This window comes from Pagrus pagrus (assembly GCF_965226575.1).
Source record: "Pagrus pagrus genome assembly, chromosome: 9".
In the NCBI taxonomy this organism is placed as follows: domain Eukaryota; kingdom Metazoa; phylum Chordata; class Actinopteri; order Spariformes; family Sparidae; genus Pagrus; species Pagrus pagrus.
Genome location: NC_140193.1, coordinates 21,231,389 through 21,254,710, shown reverse-complemented (window position 1 = coordinate 21,254,710; position 23,322 = coordinate 21,231,389). Strand labels below are relative to the sequence as shown.

The window sequence follows — 23,322 nt, the reverse complement described above, 5'->3', positions numbered from 1 at the left end:
ATTGATACCCAGCCCTAAACACCCATCTTAAGAATTCAGCAGATGTGTAGCATCTTAAGCATAAAGCATCTTAAGAATAAAACTCTGAGGAGGTTTTATGACTTGATGAGTTTAAGTGATCTGAAATTGGATCTATGACTGTGCAGTCACTGGTGGCGAGGGCTCTGCAGTTTTTCACAGCTGCTGATTTCCTGATTAGCACACCTTCAACCAGATATGGATTGGAGTGAAATAAGCTTGTTTTGCAATTTGTTGGATTTAAAATAATGCACACTCTCAGATCTCTGGTGTGTTTTTACCTCTGGGCTACAGGATCTGTAAGCATGCACCGGACGCCCATTTTCTTATCTTAAATTAAAAGTTGTATTTTTTTTAATCATTATTACACTCCCCCTGAGAGCAAACACCTTGATCACTCATCTGACTTAAGGCCGCAGAGAGGATTAGGAAACGTAATTTCTCGCAAGATGATTGAGAAATCTCTGTTATTAAGGGAAAGTGCCCACACTACACACAAAGAAAAAGAAAGTAGGAGCTTCTCAAGGCGTATCAATAGTGTTGCTGGGACATGCATTATGGGAGGGATTATATGGATGGAATTCAACTCTAGTGAAGACCTGCCACCAGCTCAGCTGCTTCTACAATGGGGGAGCTGAACAATGTTGTCAGAATTACACAATGAGCAAGACAAGACACAACCCAGAACAGCCAAGTTAATAGCTACATATCTGACAACTGTAGTGTGCAGAGGGCTCTGAACTGCCAGGCCTTCTGTCACATATTGTTAGATGAGGCCACACAGCGGGAGTGTTAATGCAGGGCCAGGGTCCGTATTTCTACTGTTTACCTTACCGTGGTTGCTACGAAAGCTAAAATAATTGTTGCAGTGATAACTTTTCAGAGTTGTTAAATTGCTGTCTCGTACTATTATAAATTGATGGGCTGTGTGTTGCTGCCTCATAAGCCTTCAAACTCATGGACCTATTACTACAACTGGACTTCCTGGATCGTATTCTATGTTCTCACCAGTACCTGAAGCAACACGCCCCCCTCATTGCAACCATATTTTGTACGCAGGGCTGTTTTCTAACTGAACACCCCCTAAAGGAGGAGTAGCATTTTTTGTCTCTTATCTGCATCTGTTGTACATTTACACAGATGTCCCCCAGATGAATGGCTGTTAAAAATTTGATGACTCTCACCTGTCGTGTCCCACATTTGGGGTCCACAGAATGAAGGAGGGTTTTTTTCCATCACAATTCACTTGAATTGTTCTTTTAATCTTCCCTTGTGCCCTGATTTCCTGCCACGTTGCTGTAATGTTTTGATTCTCAGTTGGCTTGTCACATATTTCTATACCACGCTAATTGTGTTGCATGTCCTTGACCTGTGAAATAATTAGGTTACAACTGTGTTGTAGTAGCTGGATGACAGTGATTCTTGATACTTTTATCCTAAATGTCTTTGTGGCGTATAAAAGAACTGTAGTGACTTGAGCATATAGAGATTATACAGAGATATAAAGAACAACAAGCTTGTCATGTAACAGCAGTTTAGGTAATCAAGGCCATAATTCAGGCTCATGAAATCTGTATGAGGTCAGATTAATGTTTTGGAAACAAGAGGTCAATTTTGATATTTCTGCTCCAAATATCCTTAAATATTTCATGGCAGATTCAACTGGAACCACTAGTTCATGTAATTTTAAACATATAGGCTACAAAGATTGTATGTCTTCATTTATTTGTCCTGAAATGTGCTGCTGCGTGCTACGGAATTGATTCAGTTGCTGAATGGAGCAATATGATAGGCCTCCTGTAATCCATTTGTGCCTCTCTCTCTCTTATTTTCACACACGCACACGCACACACACACACACACACGCTCCCATGGCTGCAGCTGAAGGAAATCCTGCTTTATTTATGAGATGTATAGCTCAGAGAGCCACAGGGTTCTCCTGAGAATTCAAGACTGCACACACACAGCATTTCGCCTGTGGAGTCTCTCCTTTTTTTTCTGCTCTCTCTCACACACACACAGTCACATGCATATGCTGCAGGGCATCTATTTACGCTATCTGCTGTTTTGGCTGGGCAGAACCACAGTTGTTTGAGCGTGACCTCGGTCTTCCTCAGGAGCAGGCAGAGCGCTGCAGGCAGATGCCTGCTGAATGTGGTGCTTTAGTGTTTTTTGTGGCAGCGGTTCAGTGGAAGGAGTGATATCATCTGCATGTCAGGGAAGAAGAAATGCCATCCTATGCTCAGGCCACACTAAATCACTGTAGTTGCATTTGGGTTCATTTAAAATGTCAAGCAACTATAATAGGACCAATAGAGCTAAGAGGGAGAGAAGAAGTATTTAAATGTTTAAATGATCAGTCGAAGCACTGAACAGTGATTAACATGATGGCATGGAGATAACATCATGTTTTTGGCCCTCAGCTGAAGTGCAAAAATGAAACCTTAGTAGTTGAAATGATTTAGTGTCAGGAAAAATTCTTGTCCATATAGCAGGGAGCACTTAGCCAGGTGTTACATTCTTTGTTTTGTACTCACTGTTTGAATTTTGGCATTTAACACTAGAGGCTAAACTGCTGACAAATATTCAACATTTTTTAGTGAAACCGAAGAAAAACAAAGGTCTTAAAATATGCTACAAGTGGGACCTTAAAGCAGCTATAATCAATACTTTATTTAATAACAATGCATCAAATGACAATGTGAAAACAATGTGATGGTTTCAAAGGGATCATTTGTAGTGATGTACCTACAGAGTATTACCAGCCGAATCTGTAGCTTCCATCATCTCTACAGAGCTATAGCAAGTTTTAGCTCATTGTTAGCTGTCAGGCCCACAACTGAACTGTTTTTGGTTAAATCTTAATGCTCCCATAGTGTTGTTTTTATTTCTAGTTGCAGTTGTTATCACTGTAAAAATTTCAAAAAGTAAAAACCCACAGTATACAATGTCGTTTTTTAAAACCAAAACAGGAAATCAGTGTTTATTGTAATAATTTAAAAACAAGAGAGAATCGGAGCAAAAACAAAATACAGGTTAAGATGTGACTTTAGAAATACAATTTGCAGCACAGACGCTCAGTACTATAGTTTCAATTTAAAGTTAGACATTGTGGGAAATCTCTTGCTGATAGTGGGATGAGAAGATCCCTGAGTCCTGTCATCACTGTGAGGTTGCCAGGAAATTAGAGAAGCAACCAGTGAAAGCTCCAGGATGTGATTGTGCCCATTTAAAACTTTGTCTGATACATCACACATAAGACAATAACTTGTCGTAACTTTTTTTTTTTTAAGGATTAGCCAGAGATATAACAAGATATAACATGTTTAATGTTGAGCCTTACAGGAACTAGGGAACATATTTAGTTAGCTATGCACAGAGGTTTCCAGTCTTTATGCTAAGCTAAGCTGCTTTCTTCTGACTGTAGCTTCATATTCACGCACAAACACGAGTGATTTAGATCATCTCATCTAATTCTCAACAAAAAAAGCCTATAATGATACTTCCCAAAAAGTTGAACTATTCCTTTAACCACCTTTTGGTTCTTTTCTTACTGAAAAAAAAATCATACAGGATACCTAACTCTACATGCAGACATTGTTGGCTGAAATGATTCATTTGTCAATGATGACTATATTTCTGTCTATCAACTTTCAAACTAGTCAAACATTCCTGAAATATGCTTCCAGTAATGGTGGAGAGGGCAGTATAGAAATGAAAGAATAACAACTTCCCTTCATTCTTGTTAAGTAGTTGCTTCCTGTACTTATTCCCATAACTGTCTTCCTACTGGCTGAATGTCGTTACAGAGGTCAATGTCTCTCTGGAGATTTGGCAAAGCCGGTTTTGATGCTGTGAAAGAGTTGATGCATACAGAGATCTCATTCCCTGTCTTGCTCAGCTGATGTTGAAACATGGCTTCAAGAACTGACATGTATGTGGTCCATGTATACACAGAAGAGACATGTAGATTTTACATATGTCGTTTCTGTTTTCTGCATACTCTTCTGGTCTCCACATGTGACTCTGACATCCACACAAGGTTATGTAACATAGACAAACAAACATTCACAAGAAAGACAAGCAGGATACCAACGACTCTCTGCTCGTGCTCCTCAGAAAGAGTTCCCATGTGTCCTGGAAGACCTGGATAAATTTAGACCGTTTTCCATCAGTCATGGAAAATGACAGTCACTCATGGAAAATAAACAGCAAGGTAAAATGTACCAGAAAGTGTTTGTCTTTCCTGAAAATATCCGACAAATTCTCACCTTCTCTATTTGCTGGAAAACAAGACTGTCGGATCTCTTTTGCAACAGTTGCTGAAGCTGTGTTACACTAATTGGCTCAAATTTAGACTTCTGTCAAATAAAAAAAATCTGAAGAATTAATGACAATGAAACGAACGAGCAAACGGCTGCACTCTTTGCAAGCTTTTCATTCTATACCCTGCCATTAATCTACTGATTTCTTGGACTGTTGATCAGAAAAACAAGCAAAATTCCCTTTTTAGTTTTTCATTTCTCCACTCCAATAGGACAAGAGTTATGTAATTTACCAAGCATATGTGATTTCCTTCAGTAAACAATATGCATTTTATTCACAAGTTAAGTCTTTTGTTTCCATTTATCCTCCCCAACTCTTCACCTACCATCGACACTAATTGGATTGATGGTGTTCAGACGGTTTTGCAAGACAGGTTTTCTATAAGCTCTCCAGAAGATAGAGATAGAAACTAAAAAAGGATAAATATAATGAGTGTCTGCCCTCAGAGTCTTGATAAAGATATGTGACTGGCATATCTGGATTGTTATCACCTTCAGTAGGAACCGATTTTCACAATTTAGTTTGTATAATCCGCTTTAAGACTTTTCTTGTTTGTGACACAGACTATAGAAATATTCACTGCGACTGTCCACTCCACAGTTGTCTAACAGTAAATCGCCCGAGTAAATGATTCACGTCTGTACTGGGCCGATGGCGGTTTAAGTCGTCCAACAAGTCTGCATTGCGTTGCACCAGCCTTTCTGCATTGCTCTCGCTACATCAGTCTGTTCTCTCTTGGGAGCCTCAAGGTAGCATCTGATCAAAGAGAATAATTCAGGTCCATAGCTGAGGGAGGAGCAGAGAGAAGACCGATGGAGCAGAAGGTACAAAGAGAAGGTAAAGCTCAAGCTGGGATAAAGTCAACGGTGGTTTGTGTTACACAGGGAAGAAAAAAAGGTGCTAAGAGACTATTTCTGCACCGTGTTTCCACATGAGCTAACCTCATTTTACAACATATTCTCTTACAACTTAAGGTAGTTTGAAATTGAAGTTGGCATTCCATGAGTGATTACGAGTTTATTTCGCACAGCACAGGGTCGTCAGTGGTTGTACTGCTTGCATACTTATCACAAATGAAGCACACAGTGAATTAACTCGCAGATGCAAATTGTGCCCACAACAGAATCGCACACAGTCTACACAGCTTGTTTAGTTTCCCTCCCATGTTACCTCATTAAGAGAAATCTCTTCCTACCATTTGTTGCTTACAGGCATCCTCACAGATGCACGGTAATGTACTGTATAGGATTACCTGCATGAGTGTAGAGTTGGATGATTGAGAGCAAAACCCCCTTAATCCATTCCTCAAGGAAGGTTTTTTTTCTCCCTCTAATGCTTTGTTTTTCCTAGTTCAGTCCTCTTTTTTTTAATCCTTGCATATACTTGTTCCCGAAAAAAGATCCACACCGAGGTCTGGGGATTATCCAAACTAACTGGGGCATTGTTTCTGGAAAGAGACACTGCTGAATGTAATTTTTCACTACTGTGAGCACCGCTAATAAAATTGTGTTCCATTACCTACATTGTGCTCTGGTGGTGACAGAAATTTCCAAACCTGAAGAAATGGAGCCAAAACTTTCTGCATGGCTACATGCCAAAAGGCAAAGTCAGGAAAATGTTTTTTTGTGGTTTAAGTTAACTGACCCTTAAATATAATCGGGCTTCTTCTTTTTTTTTTATGCGCGGTCAATGTGCTTTCCTCTAAAATGCAGGATCCATCATTTAGTAAAAAAAGTAGCTGTCAGGGCTGTGAAGAGAACAGTAATGGGAGGCTCGTAGGAGTACAAGGCAATTTAAAAGTAAAGACACACCAACGCTGCTGCTGCTTCTTGCATCCCTAGATGGGAGTTGTAAACAGCACAACATTTCAGGAGCAGAAGCAAAACAACATTAACTGGCTCACAGATCACCCCTGTGTTTTCATGTGTTGAATATTGTTTGTGTATGTGGCCTAGATTGTTTTGCATGGAATCCACACTCCCAAATGTTAAGAAGTTATGTGCACTCCTTCAGTAAAGTGTTGCCTCTCTAGTTCAAACTTTGACGAACACAGGGTTAACCACAGGGTTAAGTGCTTCCCTGCAGTGGACCGGAGACTAGAGCTGCGTTCCAAATGGCATGCTTTTTCTTTTAATTTTAGTACGTACATCAGGTGCCTCTTACAAGTATGCATACATACTGCCTAATCATAAAATTGCACCTTGAACTTTGACCCTCTTGATCATACATCTGTTCCAGTCCTTAGTGTCTGTAGTACATAATGAGTTGTCATCCGTATGTACTCTTTGGCAGCTTAATTGATGTGACATGTTGTTGTGTAGAGGATTGTGGGTCAGAATAGCCACAATAGCCTGCTGGTTTGCACACTGCAAAATGCCACCGGATGCTGTAGAGCGGGACATACTAAATCTTTTTCCAGGCATAATAAGATAGATGGCAGGAAACTAGTCATCAGATGCTCTCAGTCCAGCATGTAGGAGTGTATTAGAAAGTGTTTCTTTGTTGAATCTGACCCTGTGGCCATGTAGTTGCTTTCTTTCTCTAATAAAAAGCCCTGTAACTTGCTTAATGATACCAAAGATAGTTTTTGCTTGTGATTTGTTGTTTGTATAAGGGATGAGCAGGTTCACCAATATCTGTATTTGTATCTATATTTGTATACCAACTAAATTATCTGTATCTGAATCTGTACTCTGAATGCGTGGGGCCTGAGCCTAAAGTGGGTGGTGTTCAAGACAAGAGTGGGCAGGACTAACAGGAAGGTATTGATTAAAACCTGAAATTGATATGGGTTGTTCGGAAGTGGCTATATTTTTTTATTTAGCTATTAACAGAACAGCCTCAGAACTAACTTCAATGAGGATTTTCCTTCATTGAGTATGTATATTGACACATTTTACTCAGATGATCGTACACGTAAAAACTTAATACATTATCTGTATTATCTGCCCTTCTGTATATCAGACTTCATACAAACTTTCAGAATACTTTCAGAGAACTCCAGACTCAAAGTATGTGTTGCAACCACACAACTCTGAATGAACACATGATCTTTTTCTACTTTTGCGTGGTGTGTGAGTTTGTTGCAAACTAGAGTTGCGCCAATTCCAATACCAGTATAGGAAATGCTGCCAATACTGCCGGTAAAAATGCAGCGAGTATGTGAGTCTATGCACTGATCTGATACCACGTAATTTAGAAACGGGAACCTGCGACTTCCCAGTTAGCTCCGTTAGCCAACACATGAAGTTGTACTGTGCTGCGCTTGGCAACTACTGTTTTTAGAGTGGTGAAGAAGAAGTTGATTTCACGAGTCAGACCGAGTTAGCAACATGTCAGTTTTTTGGGCAATATTTTACTGTGTATAACCCCACCAGTACCGCGGTGACATGTTCAGTATGTAACATATATGTAATTGCTACCAAAAATGAACTCTTTACAGTCGGATGTGGTCACACATCTGAGAGCAGTTTGCAGGAAGTTTTTCAAGCCCACCAGGTCTTCATCAGAAATGATGGTTTTTAGGGGGATGGCTCCATTCCTAAATTTAGACAACTTTAAAGATTATAAAGATTACATCAACCTGAGTTTTAGTACCAATATAAAGCCCCTTTTTCCTATTTAATAACATAAGTCAAACTTCTTAAGTGCATTTTTTAATCGTGTCTTAATATTCAGAAGCCAAAAACTATCCTTGCCAAATAAAATATCGCCTAATTCGGCACCCCAGCCCCATTTTTGCCTCGTCCCAGGATTTTCACTGTGGTGTAGCTGACTGAGCAACATGGGTCTCATTGCCAAGATGCATAATTAGCACATTGTTTATTTATATTGTAACTAATTATCTGTTGCTAATTTCATGTGACCACTTCATGATCTCGTCTCCTCTGGAAAAACAAACAAAAGGAAGAAGAAATGATACTGACATTAATTACCTTATTTACATATTACATTTTCCTGACAGCTGCAGCTGTTGTCACATTCAACCAGAAGTGGTTTGGACAGCTGTGGAGATTTTTGCATCTTGTTAAAAATTGTATCCAAACCAAAAAAAGAAAACTCTGTGGAAATCATGATAGCAGTGCTTTATCTTCATTCATAACCCTGCTTGCAGATGTAAAATGGGTGTAGTGTCAGTATGCCTCACTTGCCTGAATCATTCATTCATTCATTCATGAAGAGCATACAGCATCTGGATGTTTATAATATCTGATCACTCCTTACACTTCGACAGCAAGTGTATCCTCTTACTGCTGAGTGCTCCTGTTAGATTGTCTCTGGTTAGCTAATTGACTTTATTGACTATATGGGTGTAAGGAAAGCTGAAATGCAGGGCTTGACTTGCTCAGGGCATTTTGTCTATTTGATTTTCTGCTGCTCATATTTAACAAAGTAAAGTTTCCAAGTAAATAAGACACTGCAGTGTGGAATGGTTTCTTGCCTCCAGTCTCAAAATGTTCGATATGGCACAGAGCATCTCTTGTTCTCTGAACGTCCTGCAGCCTTTTTTTTTTTTTTTCACGTTGTTGTTGTTCAACTCAGCCCTGCTTCAGGTGAGTGTTGAAGTAAAAAAACTAACTGTGTTGTTGGTGAGAGAGAAAACACCCAGCTGGGTTGATTTTCAAAATGCAGTTTACGACCAAAAAATATTTTGAGGTTGATTTTAACGCTTGTTTTCTGACCACATTTAAACAGTTTAAACAATAGAAACTGTCTAAATCTGTGCACTGATTGCAGTTATCTGACCCTGTCTAAGAACTATAATTAACAGCAAACACAAACATTTTTTAAGAAAATTCAATTGTATGATCAGGGGGAAAGGCAGGTTGTCATCGCCTGCACGTGTTTCAAGTTTTTCTGCTCTGTGCGACAACTAGTTTAGTCTTTACATACTCGGGGAGAAGGTCCTTGGTGGCGTGCTGTATGATGAGGGGTTAGAAAAATAGATACAAATTTACAGAGTGTGTAGTACGGTTCATTTGACAACAATAGCTTATAGCGAGGGCAACATCTTTGTTGTTTGACCTAGATGTGACCTGTGTTTCACAGATACTTTATTTCTCTCTTTATCTCTCTCTCTGTCAGACACAAACACACCATCACCTCAGGGTTTTCTCCATCTGCTCCCGTCGGAGGAAAACGGTCGGCATTGTACATCAAAGCCGTGTTCACTACATTTGCCCCGCTGTTCTTTACAGTGCTTGTCTTTTGTTGTTCTGCCAGAGGACATGGATACCAGACTGTCACATACAGAGTTAAAAATAGAGACACTCCTTCCCGCTTTATGAACCAAAGCTGCAAGGAAAACGATAAAAAGGACACGAGAAAACCTATGCTGATAGATGATGGCTTGCAGCACAGAGAGGTTCTGTACAGAGGAGTGTGTTACAGACCTTACAGAGAACAAGCTGCTCAGAAGAGGCGACTCATCATGTGTTTGGAGTGCAGGGAGCTATGCAAAGTGAACAAGCGCTGCACTGTTATGGAAAGAGGTAAAGTGGGCATCAAGGAGTAGAGAAAACAACCCAAGTTTGAAGGCAGCTATTTATGGCTGAGGAGAAAAAAGAAATCAATGCAGTAGGGATTCAACGTTGTTTATCATCTTTCAGTGAAATCATTATGATGGAATAATATTAAAGTTAACTTGATGCAGTACTCTGTGCCTTAACTAAACAGATACTAATTAAAACAGCAATTCACATAATGTGATATCTGACAAATTATGGACTGAAGGTTGATGCTTTGGTAGAAAATAATCAATACCTCCCATCTGTCTGCACAGAATGTGTAATACAGGGATTAAATAACAGTGGTGATGCACAATTATACCCTAATGTAATGCCATCATTCTGCTGTCAAAATATGTTGTTAATACATATTCCCATGTCATTTCTGGGGACACTCCTGGAGATGTTCTGCTCTCTTTCCTCTTTAATCCTCTGCTTTTCTCTCTGACTTTAATGGGGGAAAGGAAGACCTTTGTTGAAACCACCACGCTGTGGGTGCAGAACCTACATGCACCTTTGTGTATAATGAGCGCTGATCCTTTGTAAAGAAATATCGAAAATCTAAGAGTGAAGGGCTCAATGTTGGATTCTTTGGGGCACGCCCATGTCAGTTAAAATGGGACCACCCATCGACTGTTGTCATGGAGACTCACTCAACAATGTTGTCCCTTCTGAGGAGAGGCAATGACAGAAAAAGAAAGTGACATGTGAAAAATTGCTTGTAAAGAGAGGCTGGGGGAAGGACGGTCTGGTTAAAGAAAGAAGGGAATTCCACCTTGCTGTCATCATCCATTGAGGCAAGTTAAGATTTAAGGGATTTTTCCCTGGAAGTGTGTGAAAATGCAACATTTCTGCTTCAGGCCAACATGACTCAACCTGTAACACTTAATTTGTTTAGAATCGTTATTATATATTCATTAGATGAGCAAAAACTAAAGATAAATATAGGTAGCCGCAGTTTACAATTAATTTCTTTATATTTCTAACAATTTTCCTTATAAATTATTTGGTCTTGATAGAAGTCCATTGCAGTTTTGTAAAGTACAAGGTAAGGTCTTCAAATTGCTTTTTTTGTCAATAAATTGCTTGTCAAAATTTTGAAAATCATGCACATTTGGGTTTGCTGCTAGGCACTAAGGACTGGTATTGTTTGAGATCGCCACTGAGTTGTGGCAGCAATACCACGACAGCACTTTTTACAATGACTTGCTTTGAGAAACATTTTGAGAGACTTTTTTTTTTACAGAAGAGGAGCAAAACTTCCCAACTGTTAGAGCCCAGATACACCAAACAGTCATAGCCACTTCTAATCAAGGATACTTTATGTCTGATAAAAAGTTTAAATTTTAAATAAAATTTGAAAAAATGCACTAAATGGATGAAATTATGGACACTATAAGGAAAGGTTCAAACTCTTCTTTTTCTTTGCTCTTCTTGTCCTGAACAGCCAATCATAGTGATTTCCCTCAGTAACGGCCCCTGCTGCAGATTCAACCTGCTCTGTTGGTTGAAATGTTGCCGACAAGGGCCGTCTAATGCTAATACAAGACATTCAGTGAAAGCTTTCAGCACTGCTATGTTAGTCTGTGCAGTAGACACATTTTGATCCTGAAAACCTTTTCCGGTATTGGGTTTAGATATCCAGCCCTACTTGTAATGCTTCTGTATAATAGCCTTTAGATCACTTTAGTCAAAGCAGTCATCACACTGACTAATACCCACACTTTAAGCTTGTATTATGAGTAAACATGCTGGATTTTATCTGGCGCTTTTGAGAAGTGCTGTCCTCTGTGAAGTCTGTGCCATCTGTGGTTCAGCTCATGACACTCATGGGAACAATCAGGTGTTTTTGTGCTTAAAGCTGCAAGAATTGAACCGAGGCTAAAATAAAATAACAGAAAAATTCTCTGGGTAGAGATGGCTTTGTGCAAGCTAGATGGTAGCATGTGCACACAACATCAATTTAATTTGCACAGGATAATAAACCTGCATGCACAACATAATCAGTGCAAACGTGTTGTTCATAGTGATGAACCTACATTGAATTATCACCTGATTCTGCAGCTCCCCTTGGCTTGATGAAGCTTTACAGAGCGTAAAGAGAGTGATTATTGGGCTTACATTCATCAGGTGGACACATACAAAACTCCAAATGAATGGTTATTTTGCTCTGTAACTGGAAATAAAATGTTTGCTATAAAGTTTGCCATATCAACTAAAAAGGTGATGACATGTCGGTGTTGTTGCTGCTGCCATTGGTCCATGAAATCAGTTATTACAACTTTAAAGCGGTTTATCATAATAAAGAGCTGAATTTACAAAGGATTTTATTTCTGTCCTTGGTTTTATTTGTCACCTGGTTTAGATTGAGACATTTACCACAGTTCAGAATGGGTTGATAAAGACGCCACTTCTGTCGTCAAATGTGCAGTCATATGGTGTGCTGATATCAGCCCTTGCTCTGTTTGTGTGGTCTGAGTGTGCCTTTCTTCTCGGTCCTATTTTGAGCCGACCACGAGAAACCCTCTCGTGTTGTATTTGAGACGTCCTTGCATGGTTTGAGTTTTGGTCATTTTGATGGTATCCACATGTACAGCACCCATTTTCTCCCCTGAAACTTAGGAAGAGCAACCACTAAACCTCATCACAGAGAGGCAGATGAGCTTATGTCATATACCACACCCTCAGATTTAGGGCCTGCGAGTGTGTGAAAATGTCCTGTATGTGTGTGAGTGACAGACTGAGAGCTTGTTGGGGTTGCCTGTTTCACAATATAGCTGTCACTTTGCAGCTGTGCATGTGGAAAACATTGTTAACACTGACTGCATGTGAAAGGCATCTAATTATGCGCTGTGGCCTGGTTTTGTTGTTAGAGACGAGTTATTCTGTGAAGAAGATCATTAGATCCACAGTGGCAGTTACAGTGAGTCTGGCGTCCTCACGTTTCAGTCTGTTCACTTCACTCCTAATGCTTCAGACACTGCCAGTAAAGCAGTGGTCCACCACTACTGCAAACAGTGTGGAGTGGAGGGGGAGGGGGAGGGTGTTGGAAATGTCTCCCATTGGCTGAATCCTGCCTGTCTTTGACCTGAATGCCAAACAGAGAGCTCCGCCAGACGTTTTTTTTCTTTAAAACATCCCCTCTTTTTTATAATCCTCTTTTACTTTCCCTTTCTCTTTGTGTGGTGTTGAAAGAGCCTGTGAGCATTCCCCCCCTTAGTGAATCGAGTTGTGAAGTGCTGGTGAAGCCCAGCTCAGCAGTCTGTCGCTCATCTTTCCTCTTTAACTCTCTCGGCAGAGGAATGAGGGGTCAGGAAGAGCTTGAGCTCTCAGGCTTTTCTCTTTTTAAACGCGTTCTCTCTCAAATCTGTTTGTTTTCTTTTGTGAGTATTTGTGTGCTCTCCCTCACAGGAAAAAGCGTCTTTATTTGTTCAACCATCTGTCTGTGAACCATATCAAGGAAAGTGAGTAAGTGGCTCTGATTAAATGGCGAGTGTAACATAACATTTTCTGTTAAGTGGCTTCAGTTTCCACGCACAGTTGACTGAAGCGCAAATGGTTTTAAACCAGACTGCAGATTGATTTCTGTATAAGCTGCCCTCATGGATTTCATTGGTACGTTAACTGTCATGGCATGTGAGCGGGCATCAGAATGAGCAATGGTATGCAGTACTGTAGCTGCCTGTCTGACATGGTTGCCCATAGAGGAGGATGGAGTTGATTTGGAGTGGCACTCCCATCACTCAGCCTAATGAGCAAGGTTGTCAAGGAGACAGAGAAATTTGTATCATGGATGAGGGGAAGAACTCAAGCTAGGATGGGAGAGTATCACATGTTATTCTGCCAGTTTCCACAAAGCCACAAGTGGAAAGAAATGACACGAGCTAGAACGGTTGTGAAACTGTTTTGTTGTGTACGAGAACGCTTCATAAGGTGCTTTCACACCTAACCTGTTTGGTTTGGTTTAACTCTGGTGTGTTTGCCCATTTGGTTCACTTTGTTTTGGCTGGTGCAAATGCTGTCCTGTGCGAACCATACCACAGGGTCATCTTCAGCACAGTTCACCTTTGCTGTAAAAGTAAAACAGACAAAGGAGACGTGATGCAAATTTTTTTGGGCGCACTCACACATGGCCCAGTTGCTCTGTACAGTGCCGAAGCAAGATTGTCCCTCTTCCCCATTCCCTCGCTGGCCTGCACTCACATTGCTCCGGCCGCACAAAGTCATGGAAATAAAGGCAGGACCACTGACTGGGCATTTCAGGAGCAGTGTTTTCTGTGGGAGAGAGGAGCTTCTGTTCGTGCGGACTTTGACCTTTTTTTATCTTTCAAGATACTTTACATGCACATGAACCCATGTAAAACATTGAAGGAAAGGAAAAAACGAAAAACCGTAACACTGTAGGTCTTCTTGTAAACGTCAGTTCAGTAGGTCAAAAGCTAAATTACCAAACTAAGTCCATTTTCTGGCCATGAATTGCCAAGAAATCAATATTCACACAAAATTTACAATTTACAAATTTTACACAAAATATGGATTAGATAAGATTTTTTTGTGACTAATACACACACTGAGCACAGACTTTTACAGTACTTTACTGTATTAACTCAGAAAAGTTTCTAAATGATCTCAATCCTAGTTTGACATTTCTCTTCTTGTTAATTATCAACATATACATTGGTGAAATCAGCCGATACATCTTTTTTGTCCTTTTTCTGCCTGGTTGCCACTGTCCATTTAAATTTTAAGTTGTTGCCAGAACTAATAATGCTCAGTATTTCTTTGTAAGCTCTTTGTGAACAACTATGTGGGCTCTTGTGTGTAGCTCTGGTGATGTAGGAAGACCTCACTAAAACTGTCCGATGGATGGGTTGAAAATGAATAATTGTGCTCCATCACAAGTGAGCAATACAGACAATAGTCAACAATTGTGTAACAAGCCAGCCACTTGACTGACTTCCTTCCTCACTGTGTAACGAATCATCTGGTGTTTTCCCTAGAAATCATAGCAAATAGAGGGAGTAGAGGGGATGTGATATTGACAGACGACCAAAAAAAAGACACTGTCTAGTCATTTGTAGACATTTAAATGCAGAAATGTTACTTGTCATTTCTTTGAAACGTAATCTGGACTGACCTTATGAGTCCATGTCTCCATGACAGCAAGAATCTTTAAATCTTTGCTCAGAGCTAGAAATTAATACCACTGAACCCTTATTTGATCTACTTTGTATTTCAATATCTCAAATGTTGCGAAAGTAATACCATGGAGCAAATTCAACAGATATAATCAGGTTTTTTCATCCATCCATCCACGCCAGGAGGAACGAATTCAATAAAATGAAAGGAAAGTGGCAGCCTGGGCCTGAGGCGGATAGAGGCCACAGCACGTTCACATACCTCCCGTCTCCTGGAAGAGTTGACGTCACCGTCCCTCATCTTGTCATAAATCTGCCCTTCCACTTTTATTTCCTGTGCTCTCAAAAGAATCACAGCTGCTGTGTTTTTGTCTCGTCCTTTGTATCGACCTGATTCTTCCACCATCTTCCTTCTGCTGCCTTTGTTGCCACAGTAAATGTTGTCACATCCTGGGAAGTTGCAAACCTAATTTATGGTGAACTTGACATAAATTCTACCAGTGGTGTGTTGCACAACCCCACCACCCCCACCCCCTCCTCTCTCCTCCTCTGTTGTCCCTGTCCCGGCCTGTGAAGAAATCCAGTTTGACAGCTTTAGTGATGGCAAGCAGAGGCACATTCACAAGTGCAATGCTCTACTGTACAAACTGTTGCACTTTTCACTGCTTGTTGTAGAGATAGAGGAGAAGCTATTTGACACGTGTCACACAGTGACACACAAGCCTGCTTTTGGCTGTGGCTGTAACTGTAAGAATGTATTCAGTCATGGCTGCACTGTCTGTGGTTGTGGCCTAATTGAAGTGGAATTGAATATCTTTGGATGAAAAAACAGCCAGCTCCCATTTGCATTTCATAAAATGTAGCCTCCACAGAAGATATCAATCTTTCCACCAGTAATGGAATCTTTTTATATGCTCTAATTTGTGCAGCTACATTTCTCATGAGTCACAATTCTCTTTTGTGGTTACGCTTTATCTGTGCTCTGCCCTCTCATTAAAGAATGAGATGTAAATGACAATACGAGTTAAGGAAAATACAGCCCCCCCCCCCGCTTCTTTAATGTGCGCCAGTGGAAAATTGTGCATTGTTGTGCACGTATACTTAATATGCATGAATGTACTCACCCACATGCTTCCTTGCAATCACATTTATCAGAACTGATCTTTCCATTAAATAGTTTGACTCAGTTTGGTAATTTATAAGCTCTGTAATAAGTATATATTATGTGTAATTGTGTAGTAGAGGATATTTAACTGTCACTGTGTCACTGCCATAAATCATAGTGTCCCGCAATAGCTACTGATAACCTCACACGAGATTAGATATGAAGTAGACAGTTTTATATCATTATTCAGGCTGAACAATTGCAGACACTAAAGTTTTACAGCATCACTATTCATTCTGTATCTTTAAATTCACTGTTATCTTCAAAGAGCTTCTTTACATCTGAACCATTTTTTTTCTTCCTTTATTTATTCCAGCGATGTTGTTTCCAGCCGCAGACTCATAACTCGGCGGTGAGTTAAATATAAACCGGATTGCTCGGATAGTTCTCATACCGTGAGAAGCCTTCCATCACCAAAAAAGAAAAAAAGTTTTTGCAGAACAAACTTTACTGATCTTTTCCTGCATATTCCGAAAAACAGGCAATCTCTTTCCTGTTTGCCTGTCTGATGAGCAGATGCATGTAATTCCTCAGCAGCTAAGGTGGTCCAGCAAGCCCATGTCAAATCACTTCACCTAAGGCCTGGTGAAATAGAGCATGTAATCGCTCACTGTCTGTCTCAAAAACTAATAGGCAAGGCTTTGCGTGTGTGTGTTTGTGTGCGTGTGAGCATGCAGAATGAGCACATAAATTGATTTTGTGTGTTCGTGCTGCTTTCTACCAAAGAAACCTTTTCAGAGGTGCTTTTTTTGGGTCTGAATGTTGCAGTGTAGAGGGACTGTTGTCTTGAGACCTGTGAGCCTAGTCATGTTTTCAACTGTTGAAAATGATTATGTACACACTCTATTTTTCTTTCACATACAGGTCGGACCAAGAAGGACAATTGTACGTGATAATTGCACCCTTATGAATAAATAGGATAAATATCTGAGATAGGTAGTGCAAAGTAGCTCTAATGTTGGCTTATGGTGTTTGATCTATGAAATATGTGAAAAATGATAAGTGTTCCCTAAAGATGGTATCCTCAAATGTCTTGTTTTGTCCTTCAAGCAGGGTTGATTTGCTTTTAACAATGCATTCGCATGCACTTGATTACTCCGTTGCATATCCTGTGTCCGTTTGGAGCATCAAGTGTGCATGTCATTAGAAATAATTATAAATCACCCCAAGCATAGCTTTCTGCAATGTGTTCTTTAAAACTGAAAAGTTTTAATATCGGCCGGTATGGACAACTTGATACCGGTATATCTGTGATAGGCCATCGGCTGATAATATCAGCCAACCGATATATCGGTCGGCCTTCCTTTGCGAACGTGTGGTTAAAAAGCAAGTATGTCTCCAGCCTTACTGTCAAAGAGGAGTCAAAATAACGAATAATAATACCATTTAAAAATATGGAATCAGAAGTTGTTTCTCCTTAAAAAAAATTATAAAAAACAATTAATCAATTCTCAAAATAAAACTGGTTGACCGTGGAGCTTTACTTCACACTTTAGGGGTGTGTTATGGGTGTGACTGCTCTCTATTTTATGGGGACTGGTGATCGCAAAGTAAGCAATTTGAGATTTTGCCATAATCTCATTCAAGGAATTATCAGTTCGACTGCCAGTTTAAGCTCTGGATATTACCACGAACTTTAAACTCATATTTAGTTTGGTTATGTAATTAAGCCTGGTGATGAACTGGCAACCTGTCCATGGTGTATCCTGTCTAATGCCCAATGTGAGCTGGGATAAGCGGTTTAAAATTGTGTGCATGGATGGATATGGATTATTTTGTAATGACTTGTCACTTGTCACAGCAAAACCTCACAGCCTCACACACACAAACACACACACCTTAAAATAAGACCCTTTGATAGATGTATTAGCACATTCACACACTTAGGAGTGGGTATATTATGCAGTCTTTTTTCAGTCAGGAATTTAGTCAGTAACTCATTCACTCACAGTATTTCTTATAATGAATCTATCAGTTCATTCAAGTAGTCATGATCAACCTATCTGCCCCCTAGTGGTTGCTTGAAGGTGTTGCAATATTTACCAAATGGTCATTTGAACCAGTATATACCACTAGTTTTTTTGTCATCGTTACCCTGTGACAAATTGTTCCTATGCTAATAGTAACACTGAAGCTGCCGTAAACTTCATTGTGGTACTTTTTGAGGCCTCTTACTCTTGGCTCACCCCAGTCCTCGTCTTCTCCACAGGAGGACTCCATGAAAGATGACAGAGGAGGTGATTGTTGTAGCCAAGTGGGACTACACGGCCCAACAGGACCAGGAACTTGACATCCGTAAAAACGAGCGTCTCTTCCTCCTGGACGACTCAAAGACCTGGTGGCGTGTCCGCAACGCCTCCAACCAAACTGGGTACGTGCCATCGAACTATGTCGAGCGCAAGAACAGTCTGAAGAAAGGCTCGCTGGTGAAGAACATCAAAGACACGCTGGGTAAGAACAATTTAGTTGCACTCTGCTTGAAAGTTAAAGGTTGCTTGTGTGTGCACAAATGGAGTCAATGTCAGAAGATTATTTTCAAAAAAAATTGGAAAGTCTCTGCACTTCCTGTCCATTGCTCTGTGTTGGAGGAGATGAGGTGTGATCATTAACACTGGTCAGTATGTGTGGATGCATGTGTTAGCCTGAATCCTCCCGAAGTAAAATGATTCCCTCACTGTGTCTCCGTCTCAGCTGGGAGCTGTCACTGCGTACTCCAGGGATCCTGTTGAGTTGGCCGTTGCTCTCAGCTGTCAGCACACTGTCTCTCAGTCCCCCAGTCACGACTTGAATACATTGGACTGTCCATGTAACCATAGCTGCCAACCTTTTAAGAGGGACTGCGGTGCATATAGTATCAGTGGATTTGTCTGGAATTGAGAAGGGGAACCAAAGATAAACAGGCGATTAATAAGCTACTCAAAAGTAAATGGGCTCTTAGCTCCTTCATAGCCTGCTATAAAAATAAAAAGGACCTAAAAAAATGAAATAAATCAAAGAAATGGCTTTTATACATATAAGCCAAGGTCGTTTATGAAGGTCCCTCCTGAAACAGTGAAACAGGATCAACGTGTCATTTCAGGCCTAGGCCCCACATACAGATATTTTTGTAAATGGGGTTTTGGCAAAAAAAGAGTCTCCATCCAGACGTTTGTTAAGCACTGTTTCAGTGATAATCTCCATCCACTGGGCACACGTGTGCTGTAGTAAACAGGAAGCAGATTGTATACTCGGTCGGTTGCTTAGTTTCAGAATCTACTATGAATGAAGCAGTGAAACGTGACTGCTCGTCACAGAATCTGCTTGGATAACTTGTCAACAAAACATTCTAAGCACCCATTTTTGTCTCTCTTTTTCAGCATTGTATTATCAGCGTCCATTTGTGTCCTTGTAAATTTAACTTTAAACAATATATCATCCATTCCTTCTCTATACAAACTAAAATACTCCAATATCATGACACATACTCCAAGTTTACATTAGTCAATATATGGGTGTCCAAAAATGTCAGTTTCTGCCTGCACAGATGTAAACACTGAAAACAGCATTTCTGATTATCTTCACCCTGGAAGGAGTTTACCAAAAGCTCAATTGTTTGACCTAAACCGGCGTTTATTTGTGTACAAGAGGCCAAGACACAGAAAAAAAGCTTTGTTTTGAGCAATACCTTTGTTTGTGAGGACAGGTCCTCAGAAAACACAGAATACACATTTAATGTACATTTAAAATTGGCTGCCTTGTTCAAAATAAATAAATAAAAACAAAGACCCCAGAGCTGGATATCCCAATACTTTTGAGTGTCCATAGCGTTATAGTAAAGCATTGAGCTGTCAAAAATAGAACTGAAAACCAGATAGTTACTTGACATCAAACAGTTGATTTGATTAAGAGTGTGACTTTCTTAACAGTTGATCATATTTTCTCACCCTATTTTTTTTTTTCAATCCACGGGTGATCTGAACATGTGCACTCACTCTCTAATTGGCCACGCTTTGAACCAATCAATTGGTGGTCCCAGCTTTTTAAAATATGGAGAAAAGCTCTGAGAAATTGTTACAAGCATTTTTCAATATTTGCTGATGGACCAAAAAAATCAATTGAATACCTGAGAGAATAGCCATGTGGTTCTTTGTTTTGAGCATGAATAACATGACCTGTTTATTAATACACACATTTCTTTATTCCAAGGATGATGTGAACATGTATTTATGCACATCAGGCAAGCATAAAACTAAAGTTTGAAGTGCTGCAGTGTGATGTGTGTGACACACATAACTCGCCCACATGTCTGTGAGCAGTGGTTTTAACCTTTTCCTGACACAATTATCTTGTGCGTTGGTATTTTGATATTTGCCAGTGAGCTCTTTGTACAGCTGTCGACTCTGAGCCTTCAGCTTCAAAACATCTGTAAGTCACTGAGCCATCATGAAATTGGTTTAATTTATTATGACTGATAGTGAGACAAATGATCTCATAACCAGTTGTAATACATATCAGGCTTCCCAACAGACAATCTCATTTATTTTAAGGATTTTGAATTTGGAGTTAGGGACAAAATATAATTGGGGGGGCTACTGAAGCTCCCAATCAGATACGGAGTACAGATGCCACAGATGTGACAGCCAGACGGCAGCCTTGACAGAGTAAGATGGCCTCTGTTATAGATGCGTTCTAAACTGGGCTGTGTTGGTATGTAGTTCAAGTCGAGAATGAAAGAATTAGGCGAAGAATCATGAGCTTGCTCTACTTTCTTGAAGTGGAGAAAGCGCATGATGGGGCATGGCACGGAAATCCGTCTGTTTTGACAGTTTTCGCATCAGTTACCACTTCTTGCCAGGGTGGGAGACAGAGATGGGGCGAAAATAGAAACATGTGGGTAGAAAATTCTAACCAGACAGAATGATCAGGAAGTTTGTTGTAAAAATAGTTACTGTGTGGCCCTGACAGGCAGCCATATTTAGAGTTGAGGGGGTGAGGAGAATAGAAATGGATGAAGGCAGTCTGGTCTAATGCGCTGATTCCTCTCAGCTCTGTGGATACCAGCCCTCGGGGAAAACTCTGCAGCTTTATGTGGGCCAGCGTGGCACAGCCTGCCACTGTCACCCACACCCAGGGTCTATTGTGCGCAGAGACAACATGTACGCACCCCACCCCCCCACCCCCCTTCCACTTCAATACAGTTAACATCAGCCCCTTTCTCTGTCACTGTAGGTCGCTGCTTTTCTATGATCAGTAGATTGATTGGTGGTGAAATCGGCAGCCTAATGGTTGTGCTGGAATGATGGATTACCTCTCTGTCCCCGACTGTTACATTTCAGCTACAACATTATGGCCTCATTCCATTTCAGTCTAAGTAGTTTGCTTCCAGCCTGGTAGCCCTTTAGTGTTAAAAGCCCGAGCAAATCCGATGGGCGAGAACATTTTCATGATGAGGTGATGAGCAATAGGTGAGGTCAGGGACTAATGGAACTTACTCACACACTTGAAAAGAGAATCTGACTGGCTGAGAGCGCGATTACTTCATCCCGGCTCTTTTTCTCTCTTTTTCAGCTCTTCAGTAAGTCTACGTTTTGATTATGGACCTTGCAGGTAGTCTGTGATTGCTGTTATCTCCAGCTTTCCCCCCTCATTTACTTTGCTTTAATGTGGTTGTATCATCGACAATCCATACAGACAGAATTGAATTGTAAATGGCTTCATGCTGCTTTGTGCCCCAGTTTCCTCTCACAGGAAATAAAAACAGTAATGGGTGAAAGAATTCAGCAATAATATTACTCATTGCTGAAACTGGGCCATTACTCACCAGCAGAACCAACTGCAAGTAAGATTTCAGAGTTTTTACCTTGCACCTCCTGCGGCCATCAGTTAGTGTGTGGGTGAGGTGTTTTAAAAGTACTTTGGCTTGTCCGCAGGTCAAAAAGCATTACACATCTGCACTCCATTCTACTCTGTACTTTCTAATGAACATAGTTATTGTAAGCACTGAGCGGAAAAGGCCCCATTTTCTGCTCAAACAAGCTCAAAAGTGGGCAGAAAATGTGCAGGTGTGTTAAACACAATATGTGGTCTACAGTAGTTCATTCAGAAAGCTCTTGGATATCTGCTACAGCCTCCACAGATCCCCTTTCTGTAGACGTTTTTTCCAGAGCCTGGCAGGCATCAGGGGTACATTTTCTGGTCACCTGCACACATAAATTAAAGATTTGTTGGGTCTTCTGGTGGCCTATTGGTCTAAGACTAATACAGGCTATAAAACTGCATGTCCCCATTCCCAAGTCCAATGTTTTAGTCATGCTGTTCACGGGTTTCCAGTGGAGGTCACCTGGGAAATGATTATGGGTGATACTTCTGGTGCTCGGTGAAACTCATGTAACCAAGGTCCTCATGAATGTTAAACTGTACCAATTGCTTTAAGAAAGACAATTTGTGTCCTTTTACTATGGAAAACGCTGGCTCCGGTTCAGGGACAGGATGCGCCAGAAGTCACCACCATAATTTGTGAAAGGTATCATGGAGGTGAGGAATAAGGTAGAAAGAAATGGCAAGAGATTTTGAGGTTTTGTGTCAGTCAGTCCACCACTTTGGTCCAAAGTGAAAAACTATTGGACAGATTGCTATAACATGTAGCAGATGTTCATATCCCCCTCAGGATGAATTGCTTTCAAGTCAAAATGCAAATGTTGTTTGTGACCAAATACCTTCTAAGTTAATGACATTCTCTTCAGGCTTAGCTGAACTTCATGCTTTGTACTAATTATCAAATATTAATTGTTCAATAATAAGCAAATAATTACCTAAACATCAGCATGTTAGTAAATCACTGTGAGTATACTAAAGTTTGCATTTAGTTTAAAGCACAACTGTGCCGTTGCATCCCTAGTTTCCAAGTACAGCCCAGCAGAACCGAGAGTCACCCGATCTCCTCTGCGGGTATGTGCACTCTCTACAACAATGAATGTGTACATACGAACGCAAGTCTCGCCCTTGTCATTGCAGGAGCTGCCATTGCTTTCCAATTCTGTAGTGGCCACTGTGGATAAATGTGCAGCAGCACATGGGAAGGCTGCTCTAGAAGTAAAAATCAGGAAAGGCTGAACTAATTATCTTGACTTTCAGCCTTTATTTGATAGGATAGCTTAGAGAGTGACAAGAAACAAGAGTAGGGTTAGAC

At 40.5% G+C, this 23,322-nt stretch overlaps 1 protein-coding gene across 2 annotated transcripts in view; it reads left to right on the top strand.

Moving 5' to 3' along the window:
- The window catches only part of LOC311262599 (cytoplasmic protein NCK2-like), a 40,632-nt gene that overhangs the window by 10,516 nt on the left and 6,794 nt on the right, over window positions 1–23,322 (top strand). The window contains exons 1-2 of one of the 2 annotated variants that reach the window (XM_084362128.1): window positions 10,552–10,648; window positions 18,364–18,605. In XM_084362128.1, the coding sequence (XP_084218254.1) occupies window positions 18,380–18,605 (226 nt within the window). In that variant the 5' untranslated portion in view covers window positions 10,552–10,648; window positions 18,364–18,379. Of the gene's footprint in view, window positions 1–10,551; window positions 10,649–18,363; window positions 18,606–23,322 lie in introns of those variants that run through there. The other variant, XM_084362127.1, reaches the window with a different exon arrangement.